At 40.6% G+C, this 13,260-nt stretch overlaps 1 protein-coding gene across 2 annotated transcripts in view; it reads right to left on the bottom strand.

The window, feature by feature from the left end:
• Nucleotides 1-328: 328 nt before the first annotated feature.
• The window catches only part of NCKAP5 (NCK associated protein 5), a 408,546-nt gene continuing 395,614 nt past the window's right edge, over nt 329-13,260 (bottom strand). For both annotated transcript variants that reach the window (XM_075001775.1, XM_075001776.1), the window contains one exon: nt 329-1,906. In XM_075001775.1, coding sequence (XP_074857876.1) covers nt 1,628-1,906 — 279 coding nt within the window. In that variant the 3' untranslated portion in view covers nt 329-1,627. The remainder of the gene's footprint in view (nt 1,907-13,260) is intronic.

Below are 13,260 nucleotides of genomic sequence, written 5' to 3'. Positions count from 1 at the left end.
CTTTTTAGTTGCCATGTCGAGATTTCATTTGAATGATTGAGTTCCACCTGCACCTTTATTAGTTCTGGTGCACCAAGAGCCAGGTGGTTGCAGAAGGAAAAAGGCTCGCACCCTGTTTTGCATGCATCGTGTACCACACCGTGGGGGTCTCCTATGCAAAATTTTTTATATTATTTCATTTGCTTCCCTTGGCTTATTAGGCTTTTCTTGAAGCAATGATATTTTCTTAGCCAATTAATTAGCATAATCCATCTAATTAACCGAATCAACCCCCCATACCCTCCACTTGTCCCTCGGAAAATATGTATAAATGTGATAAGAACTTTATTTAGAAATGAGTTTCAAAAAGACAATGCAAGTTTAAATTGGACATCACTTAAAATAACAATTAAAAGTAACAACTGGCACAAAGTATTAACAAAATAACACTGATCATACAATAGCTTAAAGATTAACAGGTATTTGCTAAGGAACAGTAACGTCTCAAAATATCCCAAAGATACCCAGGTTACAGAAAAATTGCTGTACAGAGGCAGTTATAAATACTTCACAACTAGAAAAAATACACATAACCTTTGAAATAGACTTCCCCTTACATATAAAGTCTTTATAGGAAAAAAGATATGTTGAATTAAGTGTTATTAGCACCAAAACTTTTTAAAGTTTTTAAAAAGTTTATATCGCAAATATTAATTTTATTTGTTTTTCAGGATTCCAAAATTGTGTTAAAACCAAGGGAGAGGAAAAAAATCAACATACCACGTTGAGAAAAACATTAACTGGTTACAGAGGAAGGTGAAAGAGGTCAATCATAAAAGTAAATACTGCAGTTGGCAATAAAGGCAAGATCCTGCAGTCCTTTACTCAGGTAAAACTGTCACTGAACTCAAGTGACAAATCACGTTGACACTGATCTTGCAACCACTTATGCACATGAGTAACTTCATACTTTATGAAGTCAGTGCGGCTGCTCAGATGCACAAGTATACGAGGACCTGGGCATTTGATTCCAGCCAGTCTCATACCTTCTCAAACATCAAACCCTTCCTGAACTATCAACAGACATATTAACCAATTACACATATCCTTAAAGAATCTTATGTGAAATTGCACTAAAAAATATAAAATATATGTTGTAAAAATGTAGTCTAAGAAGGTGTATTACAGACAATTTGGCAGGCTCAGGTTTATGTTAAAGCAGTGTTTCTACATACAGTTTTAAGACTAGAACAATTATAAATCTTTCTTTAATATATGCCCTAACTTTGCTTGTTAATATGAACATCAACTTTTAAAAGTTAGTAATCTGTCATTTCAGGAGTGTGGCACCATTTAATATTTATTGCTTTTTTTCCTACAAATATATTTTTTCCCCAAAAATTTACAACTTCTATACAAGTATTCACAAAAGTGCAAAATTAAGATGTTTTGTATAACAATTTTTGTGTTCAGTTTTCAGTCACATGCATCATCACAGTCTTTTCTTTCCTTATTGCCGTCATGAAAATAAATCAGGACGTACCGTGCTGTGAATCCAACATTTTAGGATGAAGTTTTTCAATGGTTGTTCCTTTTTTTTCTCCTCAGTTCCATAAGTGCTCTGTTCATAGCCTACTGGAAAGTATCTTTATACATCATTAGAGCCTTGGCTGGCACAGGATGAGAAGCTATCATATAAAGAATCACTCAAGGATTCTAAATTGTCTATACCATACTTATCAGAGCTATTTAAAGAAGCTTCTTCATTCTTTCCATTTTCTTCCTTTTGTCCTTCAACCATGTTCATGCAGTTCTTCTCCTTTTCTAATAAAATGACATTATTTCTGTTAAATGTATGGAGAGACTCCAGGGAAATTTTAGATCTATTCTCAGAATCTTCCCTTGTTTTTTCAGCTTGTTCCAATTTCTGTAATAAGTAAGGAAAATATTAGAACCATATTTCTCACAAAAATAAAGCTATCCTAGGTACATTTTTATTATTATTTATCCAACATTCACATAGTTAACTAACAGAGTGTCAGAGGCTTATAGGCTAAATCCTTCAGTATAATTAAATGAAATAATAAAGTCCATTTTTGGGCTAACTCATAGCTTTAATGATTCTGCTGAGACAAATAGGCCTCAATTTGCAAAACAGTTAAGTGCCATTTACATTTTAAGTGGCAGATTCTGGAATTTGTATGTGGAGAATATCTTCAGACTCTTCGTAGTAATTTACATTTTCCCTCTTCACTATTTATTTTAAGGGTAAATGAATATTTGTTTATGAATTGAATTTGGAATCTGCCCAAAAAAAAAAAAAACCCCAACAACCCTATCATGCTGGGCACATATTCTGTTGGGGGGGGGGAATATATTTCTGTATAATACCGGCACAAACAAAACTTACTACACAATAACCTCACATTTTGCATGTGTAAGGCTATCGATTTCCATGAACCTAACACCTCCTTAATAGAAATGAAAGCAACAAGAGAGGAAATTACACTGAACTGATCCAATCCCCACAGACCAGAATCAATCAGATATTGGCTAGATCTACTTTGGCAAGTGGTGTAATTCTGTTGAAACTGCACCACATGAAACACTGGACAATGCATTATCTCATTATATTAAAAAAAATCACAGTAGTATTATACAAGTGTAATTGCATCACTTTGTTGCTTACAAGGATTGTCAAAGATCTTTCAAAGACTAGTTTTATCAGCTGTGTAGGGAGAGGGGCAATAAAATGGCCTGTCTTTCACAAAGTCTTTTTAAGCTCATGTTACATGAAAATATTATCAAAAAAATAGCATTCCACATTTGATGGGCCTGAGGGTGCCAAGGTTTTTAAATACTCATTGTTAAATGAGGTGTGCTGTTCGAGCTAGGGTCATTCTCCATTTTCAGTATTAGTATTAGGCACAATGACTGGATCAACATACTATTGGCAATCCAAGAACAAGCAACCTTACTTGGTTTAGAATCACCTGAGAGTACAGCTCAACCAGCACAAGGAGATTCTGGGTGATTAACTATATAATTTTTAACTTGTCATGAGGTTTTATGGAAAAAGATTTAAGGTTTAAAATATATCAGGCTTTCTTCCAGCCATATTTGTTTAGCCATACAGATCTTGGGCAATGGGAAGACAGAACAGTTATAAGAAGATGCTTATTTTTTTACAGCTCTTGTGTAAAATACAGGGGGGGAGGAGGAATGGGGAGAGGCATGAAGCCATGCCAGCTTAGACTGTGAACTTGTTAGATTTTACACACTTAATATTGCTGTCCAAGTTAGAACCTGGATGAGACCTTTTGGAAAACTTTAAATGAAGTTAAAAGCTATTTTTCTGCATGAGACACAAAACTATGGTCCTTAGCTGGGTCTGCAGACAGGAGTTGGAGGGGGCAAAGAGCACATTTGCCCTGGGGCCCAGCATTTCAAGGGAGGTCCCAAGCTCAAGCCGCCACTGCTGTTACTTTGGCAGTCGTAGGGGCTGGAATTGTGGGCCTCTTTGAAAAGCCAGTAGCTCTGCTGCACCGCTCCATGTGGTGTGGGGAGCAATGCTGTGGTCCCAATGGTGCCCTTGGCCCTGTCCCTTCCACCCTTGGTCCTACCTTTTCTGGAAGTGCTGAGGTGGGCCCCCCTGCCACTTTGCCCTGGGGCCCATGGTAGCTATTGTCCCTACTGTCCTTATCACTGATCCCACAGTATTTTGTAAAAGAGAAAGGATGTAATCCGGTTTCCCAGACTAAAATCAAATAGTGGATGTTGCAGTGGATAGTCCAGCCATGCAAAATTCCCTGTAATTTCAGTCTGTCACTGTTCGTCTCTTCCCTTAATGCTGTATTGTGTTACTGACATAGAACAGCTGTCATATTGCCATATATGCTGAATGACATGATCCTTATGCATACCATCTTTAAACACACAATGCTGTAACAGTATAACCAATATGTGTTTCTACAGCCATATTGAAATGGCCTTCCTCTGCAGCCAGAATGAGCAGCAGCCATTAACTGTAGAGCTACAAGTCACACACATTCTGTCTAAAATCTCATTACAGTAGTGTCACATCAGGCTGTTCAGAGGAAGACCACATCCTAATGCCACCCCCTCCCCTCATCACCGGATAAAGAAAGCAGATCTCAAGATGGGTAAAGAAAACTTGGTTAATAGCATTTTGTCTTGCAAGAAACCACTTCTTAATAGCTGAGGAGGAATCTCTGTTCTACCGGTTCTGAAAAACAGCATATGCTAACTCCCCCCTTTCGCAGTTCTCCACCAATGTACACTTAGCAGCAGCACAGGGGATCTTTTTCAGGGGAAAAGGCAAGATGCCACTTTCATTGAGAATAAAGTAGAGAAGCAGCCTATGCGTTATAAAGACAAACACGTGTGGGTGCACACACACAAATCCTGCAGATGGTGCATAGTTACCAGTCCATGGTGGCTCAGGGCAGTCTTACTGGCCAGGCAAGGCTGATCAAGTGAGGAGTTGGGTTTCACTCCTGCAAGACAAGCCTCCGAGGTGTGTCAGAGGAATCCCAACGACTCAGTCAGCCTTGCCTGGACAGTGAGACTGCCTTGAGCCATGATGGACTGGTAACTATGCACCATTTGCAGAGAGAGAGAGAGAGCGAGAGAGTGTTTATGAAGCATATACTAACTGCTTCTATACTGTATTCTCAATAAAAATGTTGTATTGCCTTTCACCCTGAAAAAGATCCCCTGTGCTACTTATAAGCATGACATTATTAGTGTAACAGTATAACCAATATGGTTTTTTTATAGCTGTATTGAAATGGCCTTCCTCTACAGGCAGGATGCGTAGCAGCAGCCATTAATTGTAAAGCTACAAGTCTCATACATTCTATCTAAATCTCATTACAATAGTGTCACGTCAGGCTTTTAAGAGGGAGACCACATCCTAATGCCACTCACTGTCACCAGAAAAATGAAAGTAGATCTCAAGATGGGTAAGGAAAACTTAGTTTACAGCATTTTGTCTGGCAAGAGACTACTTCTCAATAGCTGAGAATGTGGAATCACCATTTCATTTTGATTGTCTTCACTTTTCTACTGTTTTCTGTATGATCTCTGCCTGGTTTGTATTTGTTCCTCTAATTAATTTTGCTAGGTGTAACTCAATTAAGGTGGTGGGTTATGATTGGTTAAGTAATTCTCTTACAGTAGGTTATGACTGGTTACTAAAATTAGTCCTAAATAATTGGTCAAGGTACAGATAGGCATGACTCAAGTTTCACTGCTTAAACTGGAGTCCAAGAAGGAAGGCAGGATGGAAGAAGGAGGAATGAAAGAAGGAACACCTTGAGAAGAACCTGGGAGGACTCACCCCCCCCCCTCCAAGACCAGCACTGCCAGACCCAGAGGCGCAGCAACCAGCATCCAGAGACTGACTTTGTCTGTCCAACAGAGGAAGTCTGCCTGTTTTTAATCAGAATTGGTGAGAATGATACTGAGAGTTTAGCGTGTATTCTGCTTTCTTGGTAATTGTTACTAAATAGAGAATAAAAATATTACTGTGCAAGGCTTTTTCAGTGACACAGATCCTGCCTACCTGAAGGGAATTATGCTCTGAGCCCGAGCAATTGGTCAAGGGTGGGAGTTTAAAATACAGGGTTATACCTTGAGTTCTTGGGATAGAGTAAAGATGTGTGTGTCCCTGAAGTGTGGTAGGGATAAAGAAATTTGTGTGAGTAACAAATGCCCCTTGTCTTACAAACTATCTATCTACATCTTAAATATTTTATCACATGAACTAGTGATTTTTAAAAATGAGTCACATAGCTTTTTTTTAATACTTTCATCTTGGCTTTGGGTAAATTAAAATGGGGATGTTTGGGTATATACATGGAGGGCTAAATGTGAGGTTTTGGGTGAAATACTGGATCTTTTAAGTAAATGGGGAAAATGTCTTGTGGGTTTTAAGGGGTTGGGGAAGGGGGGGCACTTCATTCTTTTATTTGGTGGCAAAAGCTACAATAGGCATATGTGCTCTGCATAGGGTTATTTTGAATAAGTGTAGTGTACATTGTTAAAATAAGAACAAGATCTCTGGATGGTCTGAAAGATGGTGTATAATTCAAAGGGATGGACATGCACTTTGCTGACTAGCATATGCTGAACCTCCATAGTTTATAATCTCATGAAATATACAATACATAATCTCATGACATATACAATACAAAATAGTATATCAATATAATCATATGCCTGTTAATGTATTTAATCTGGGGGTTGCAGCAAAGAAATTTGGTATCCACACCAAATTTTAACTGAAAACCGTGAACTAAGTGTAACCGAAATGCCCAGCAACCACTGCAATGGATGCTTATGGGTTTAAATTTGAAAACACATATGCTTTACAGGCATACAGTACCTACCATTATTCAAAGAGAATTAGAAAGGACGGAAAAGGTGTTTTATGTGTTCCTGACAGTTGGAAGGCATGTGATCATAAGGACTAGAAAGTCATCATTCCCTCAATGTTCATGCTAAAACTGAGGTAAAGGCATTTGTTTTCAGGAACAAGTTAAATATATTTTATGACATGATTGCCTTTTTGTATATGTATTAATGCCAAGGTCAATGGTTTCATCCGATAAAAGACAGAAGATTTTTTTTTTTCGTTTTTCTCTAACTCACCTTGCAATACTGAATGACAAAGATGTGTGATTTACTGATAGTGTTGGGGTGATATGTAATTTTTTTTAACTTTTTTCACTGCTGCATTGCTTTCGTTTTGTAAAATATGTAATATCTTCTCTTTCTGGGTTACTTTCTCCTTTGAATGGTGTTCAGTACTGCCAACCCCAATTGTCAATCTTGAGTCCGTCTCAATCTAGGGCTAAAAACTTTTTAAAAAGTAGTGAAAGTGGAGATTTTCATGTAATAACTTTATTCCAAGAGCTGGAGCTGTAAGGAAAAGCACCACATATTTGCCAATCTCCTAGTGCAATCTTCAGATAACAGCAGGAAAAATGTAAATAGGAAGATTTGTGTGGGGGAGTAGGAACATTTAAAAAGAAATCATACGAATGTATTAGACAAATTCATTATGAAGAACGTCTCCTCCAGTTTAATTTGCAAGAGAACTGTGTTTACAATTCAGATTAATACATTATGCTGATTTTAGACTAAGAAGTCATGCAATATAATTCTTAATACATGTGAATATAAAGTTACAATATGATATTTCCTTAATTATAATTCTGGAAGTAAATTTAATTACATCCAAACCTCCTCCACCCACAAAAAGTTTAAGTACAATGATTTCTGTGAGGACCTCTGCTGTCCCTGTCTGATGATAATGAAATAACTTACACATCCACTTTGTAAATGCTAAAATGCATTATTTTATTAACAAGAAATTATTCCCTTTGTTTTTTAAAACCCATTCAGTAGCTATGTAAGGTGACTACCACTGGACTACTTGGATACAGAATACATTATATTGCTCAGTTTTCATGGCAGATTACAAAAGCTGATGTATGAAACAAAAGGAACTTACAGTACAAAATAATAAATATTATTAGGCTATGTTAATCAATTATAGACATCGTTTGTAAAATTCTGTTTTCAGTTACCTGCATTTAGATCTATTACTGATTTCATATGAGTGACACACATCTAACAAGGAAGACTTTGATCCAAAGATGCTAGTTATGCTCACGCTTCACACATTAACTTACTAATGCACTTTTAGTATCAGTTGTAGCATGAATCAGTATAGTCTCATGCTGATAAGGGCCCTTCAGTGGGATAGCAGATACATACAAAATTCTGGGAAATTGGATGGCTCAGGGATTTGGTAATCATATATACAGCCTTTAGAACCTGTAGCTCATTACTTCAAATCAAATATCGTCCAGGTCAGTAGTGACTGAAAGGCATTACTATCAGAAACTTCTGACTATGGCTGTATCTATACTAGCCCCTTTCTTCAAGGGGGCATAGTAATCAGCCCGAGTGGGGAATAACAACAAAGTGCTGCAATGAATATGCAGCACCTCATGAGGCTAATTCTTGCCGCGGCAACTTTGAAGTTGCAAACTTCGAAGCAGTGGCATGCCACGTAGCTGTGGGCACTTTGAACTACCCAGGCAACTTCGAAGTGTTCTTACTCCCAAAAATGTGAAGTTGCCATGGTGAGAATTAGCCTAATGAGGGGCTGCATATTCACTGCAGCCCCTCATTATTATTCCCTGCATGGGGTGATTATTATGCCTCCTTCGAAGAAGGGGGCTAGTGTAGACACAGCCTATGTGAAATCAGCTAGTGGTCAACCTGTCAGGGAAACAAACATTCCTGTCACCACAGTTAGCAATATGAGCAGAGGGACGGAAACAGAAAGAGAATTACATTCTCACTTAAAACATGGCTCCCAGGTGAGGATCAAGGCACAGGGCAGGTTCAGTGTGGAGAACTGCGGCTGATCGCACTGTACCTGTTCCAAGGTAGAAGGACTGATCTATTCTCCCAGGTTGTAAACCTAGCACGCATCTTTTCACAAGTATTAAATTCACCCTGAGGAAAATACAAAAGACACAGGCACAGACTGTGTCCTGAGCCAATAGAGAGTACAGAAAATTTTATCAAGTAGCAACTTAAGCCTTCTTGATTCTTATGGTAGGTTTGCAACATCCCTGCCCTATTGTCTTAAGTTAGATTCGCTCAAGACTCCTTGAATTAATGCCAACTAGTTAGGAGCTCAGAGAGACCACACAATTGTGAACTGGAGTTGTGCAGGCATGCTGTGCTCCATCCCAGCACACTCCATATTGATGGTGGGGGGGCGGTATAGGGAGGCAATTGGCACACACGCCACATCAGCCTCCCCGCTCTGCAGGAATCCTCAGCTATTCACCACCTGAGAGTCGTGTGCAGTTGCCAGAGGAAAAGAGAATCTAGTCCAGATACTACAGGCATTATGAGAAATCAATTTACATTGTGCTCCTCTGCAGCATGGACCACTTGAAGGTGTTAAGAAGCATAAATGGTAGAGTCGCTGTAATTTGAAGTCTTTAAATCATGATTTAAGGACTTCAGTAATTTAGCCAGAGATTAGGGGGGTCTATTATAGGAGTGGGTGGGTGAGGTTCTATGGTATGCAGTGTGCAGGAAGTCTGATTAGATGATCATGACGGTCCTTTCTGACCTTCAAATCAATGAATCTACATGGAAATATTATGCAGTCAGAATACTTTTTTTTATTTTGGCTACCTTCTAATGGGTTTAGACTGTAGACTTAGATTAGCTAAGACCCCAAACTAATGTCATAAAATACCTTAGTGCAACAAAATATGAAAACGAAGCTAGCCTATATGCACATTTAAGAATTGGACATATGAATTACATATTTCTACTTTACTGCACAAAGAAGTTATGGTGCACTTTCTAAATAAAATGGTCATAGGGCCAGGTTATGGGTGAGCAGGGCGCACAGAGCCTCTTCTTGTGGCCCATAGTCTCATGGACAAGCCAAAAATAGTCCTAGTGCTGATGTGGACAACACCAGGTCTAGGGCAAGCAAACTGGAACAGGGAAGGCTGAGGTGAAGGCAGAGGTACAGCTGCTAAAGTAACTCATACTCCTTGTCCACTCCTACTCTGGGGAAGCTACCTTTGTGGTAGTGAGGCACTGCTTTCTAGCCAGACCGGACCCGTAAAGTACACCTGAACGCCAAATTATCAATGAAAATACTGCAGTATACAGTAAACCCTTGATTTTAGGGACCATGATTTAGCAGACTTCAGGAACAATGGACATCCGCCAGCCCCCGCACCCATTGTTCCTGAAGCCCACTTAATCAGGGTCTGTAAAAATCACAAAGCACCATCATCTTCCAAAGTAAGGGACTTACTGGGTCTGCTGCAGCTGAACCCTCCCTAGTGGGAGCAGTGCATGGCAGCTCCAGTGTGGCGGCAGCTCTTTCAGCCGCACAATGGCAGCTGTTTCAGCTGTGCGGTGGTGGGAAAGCTCCAGCCGCGCAGCAGGGAGGTCCCAGCCATGGCGGGAAAGCACCAGCCACGGCGGCGGGCTCCAGCAGCTCCTCTGGCGGCAGTGGGTTCTGGCAGCTACTTTGCTTAGTTGCTGGCATTTTTTTTTGGGGGGTGGGCTGGGGCACAGTCCTACAGCTGCCCATAGCTGGCAGCATGTGTTTCTATTGGTAGCGCACAGCTGCACTTGCTTTGATGCACATAACAAACTTTCTTCTTTGAGTAGTCCCCGTAGGTACTCCACAATAGGTGTCGGGCTCGCCCAGCGCCGCAGATCAGAATTCTTCTAGCAGTTTCTATTGGATCGCGCATGCGCCGACGTGCACTGCTCCCTTGCGCGCCCCCGGCCACGTGCGCGATCTGGTCCCCGCCAGTTCCTTCTCAACCACCATCAGCTGCAGACGGAATCTGCTCAGGCTAAAGCCAGAGACAGATAAGATAGTTGTTTTTACCTTAGAGAACACGTGTACGGAGGGAGTACAACAAATCCTGGAGTGTAGCCGAAGGACCTCCAGCAGGAGGACTTATAAACAGAAATGGACTCGATTTACAGCCTGGTATTCCGCCAAGCAGTTAGCTCCCCTTGACATTCCTATAACCATAATACTAGAATACCTATTGGACCTCAAACGAGACGAGCTTTCTCTATCCTTGCTAAAGGTCCACCTCGCTGCTATATCAGCTTTTCGGCATACAGAGGAAGGGCCCACTGTATTTGCCCACCCTATCATCACAAGGTTCTTGAAGGGGCTGGTAAACATTTACCCCCTTGAAAACTGCTTCTGCCATCGTGGAGTTTGGACTTGGTACTCAGCACGCTATCAGGACCACCCTTCGAACCATTAGCCACGGTACCCCTCCGACTCCTTACGATGAAAACAACCTTCCTCCTTGCGATTACGTCAGCCCGCAGGGTGAGCGAGCTCACAGCAGTGATGGCAACGCCGCCCTGAACAGTATTCTCAAAGGAGGCGGTAACCCTACGGTTACACCCAGCCTTCGTTCCAAAAGTTTCTTCGGAGTTCCATCTTAACGAACCAATAGTTTTACCATCGTTTTACCCGAAGCCTCACAGCTCCAGCAAGGAGGCACGCCTACATCTCCTAGACGTGAGAAGGGCGTTGGCCTTCTATATAGACAGAACTAAGTCCTTCCGGAAAACGGACAGTCTTCTAGTGTCTCTTGCTCCCAGGTCAAAAGGGGAAGGCCTCTCTTCACAGAGAATTTCAAAGCACATCGTGTCCTGTATAAAAATGTGCTACGAGCTTCGAAAGACCCCTTTGCTGGTCCTGCCTAGGGCTCACTCCACCAGGGCGGTGGTGGCGTCAACAGCCTTCTTCAAGAGCATCGCGTTAAAAGACATCTGTAGAGCGGCGACCTGGTCATCCTATGACACCTTCGCCAAGCATTATGCCCTACATCGGGTATTCGAGGAGGATACCCGTCTGTCGACAGCAGTCCTCTCGGGGGCAAGCTGCACATGAATCAATTACCCACCTCCTTATTTGGGTTACTGCTGGATAGTCACCTATTGTGGAGCACCCACGGGGACCACTCGAAGAAGAAAGAGAAGTTACCCACCTGTAGTAATGATGGTTCTTCGAGATGTGTCCCTGTGGGTGCTCCACCACCCACCCATCCTCCCCACTTTGGAATCTCTGTCTGGTGTTTTTCAGGAGCATCCGAGGCGGTTGGTCAAGGAACTGGCAGGGACCGGATCGCGCACATGGCCGGGGGCGCGCAAGGGAGCGGCGCGCGTCGGCGCATGCGCGATCCCATAGAAACTGCTAGAAGAATTCTGATCTGCGGCGCCGGGCGAGCCTGACACCTATTGTGAAGCCCCCACGGGGACACATCTCAAAGAACCATTGTTACTACAGGTGAGTAACTTCTCTTTATTCCATCCATGGATTGAAAAAAGTAGAGGAAATGCTGCTTTTAAGTTTAGTTAAACAGCAGTGTAAGAGTCTCAGAGTCACTTACACACTAGAATAAAATAAACCTTTCTCTTGTATGCACGGAGCAATTTAGGTTTTGGATTACCACAAAAACAAAAGGAACATGGCTTCAAGCAACGTACATCTGCAAAACATTCTTGTGTAAAAACAGCTAAATTGCTATGTGAATTAAATATAGATCAACAAAATCAATACTTAATTGTATAACTCAAGGTCTTTCATTTCAGATCTAATCCCTAATCAGAGATCTCAAGTATGCTTGCTTTTTAAAAACTATTATTTAAAACTATACCATGAGGCAAAATAATTTTCTGTCTTTTTACATTTTTTAATTCCATAAGTTACTTTGCCTGCATGCATCCAAGGTCATACTGATTCCACAGTCCATACTGTTTATCATTTAAAATTCAGAGTTTTATCAATCTTGATGTCCTGTACTTGTTGTAACAACTGCTTTGCATTTATTATACAATAGGATTAAGCAGTAAAAGGACACAGATGCCCTACTGTATTTGTTACAAACTACTCTATTGCATGCTCAGTTGGACACCTTTAATATGTATGCAGTTTCCTCATATAAAAAGGGGTTTTTGAGGACAGAGGGCCAGATTCTGATCAAAGTTACACTTGTGTAAATCAGGAGTAATTCCACTGACATCAATGGAGTTGCACTACTGTCACACCATTGTAAGGAAGATAGAGTTCACGGCCATTTTGTATTGCATGGCAAAGTGTGGTAAAAGGTTCAGTTTAGCTGTGAGCTGAGGTACAGTAGTTTTCCATTAGACAGACAAAACGGGACAGAATGCAGTGGTAGTTTCTCAAAAGAAAGTGAACAGTCTCCAGATCTCATTTAGCCAAATGGATGAGAACATTAGGTGGACAGGTAAAGCACTACAGTGAAAATAGTGGTACAATCACATCCAGGAAACTACAAAGGTGAAAGTTGTAACTGCATGACCTCTGTTATATTACAGCAGAGCTAAAAATGTAATGTTTGAACTTTTTTTTTCTTTAAAGCATAACCTTAAATAATAAGTTAAGCCTTGATCTCCCTTATACATTGTCAGAAGCTTTCGTCTATTTTCTAGACTGACAGTAAAATAATTTTTGAAATAATGAATCATTTTTCTTTTTCCTGCTTGAACAGAAATCCCATGATTATTTTGCTGTAGCAGACAATGACCTTCTCAAAGGAACCCTATCAGACTTTCAAGATAAATAAAAAGAAGCCCTCTATTTCCTGTCTCAAGGAAAAATTGCATTGATATAGAGTATTTGTGGAATTATTGATC

The sequence above is a fragment of the Carettochelys insculpta genome, chromosome 8 (assembly GCF_033958435.1).
Source record: "Carettochelys insculpta isolate YL-2023 chromosome 8, ASM3395843v1, whole genome shotgun sequence".
Classification (NCBI taxonomy): Eukaryota; Metazoa; Chordata; order Testudines; family Carettochelyidae; genus Carettochelys; species Carettochelys insculpta.
This window is presented reverse-complemented; position numbering and strand designations above follow the sequence as displayed.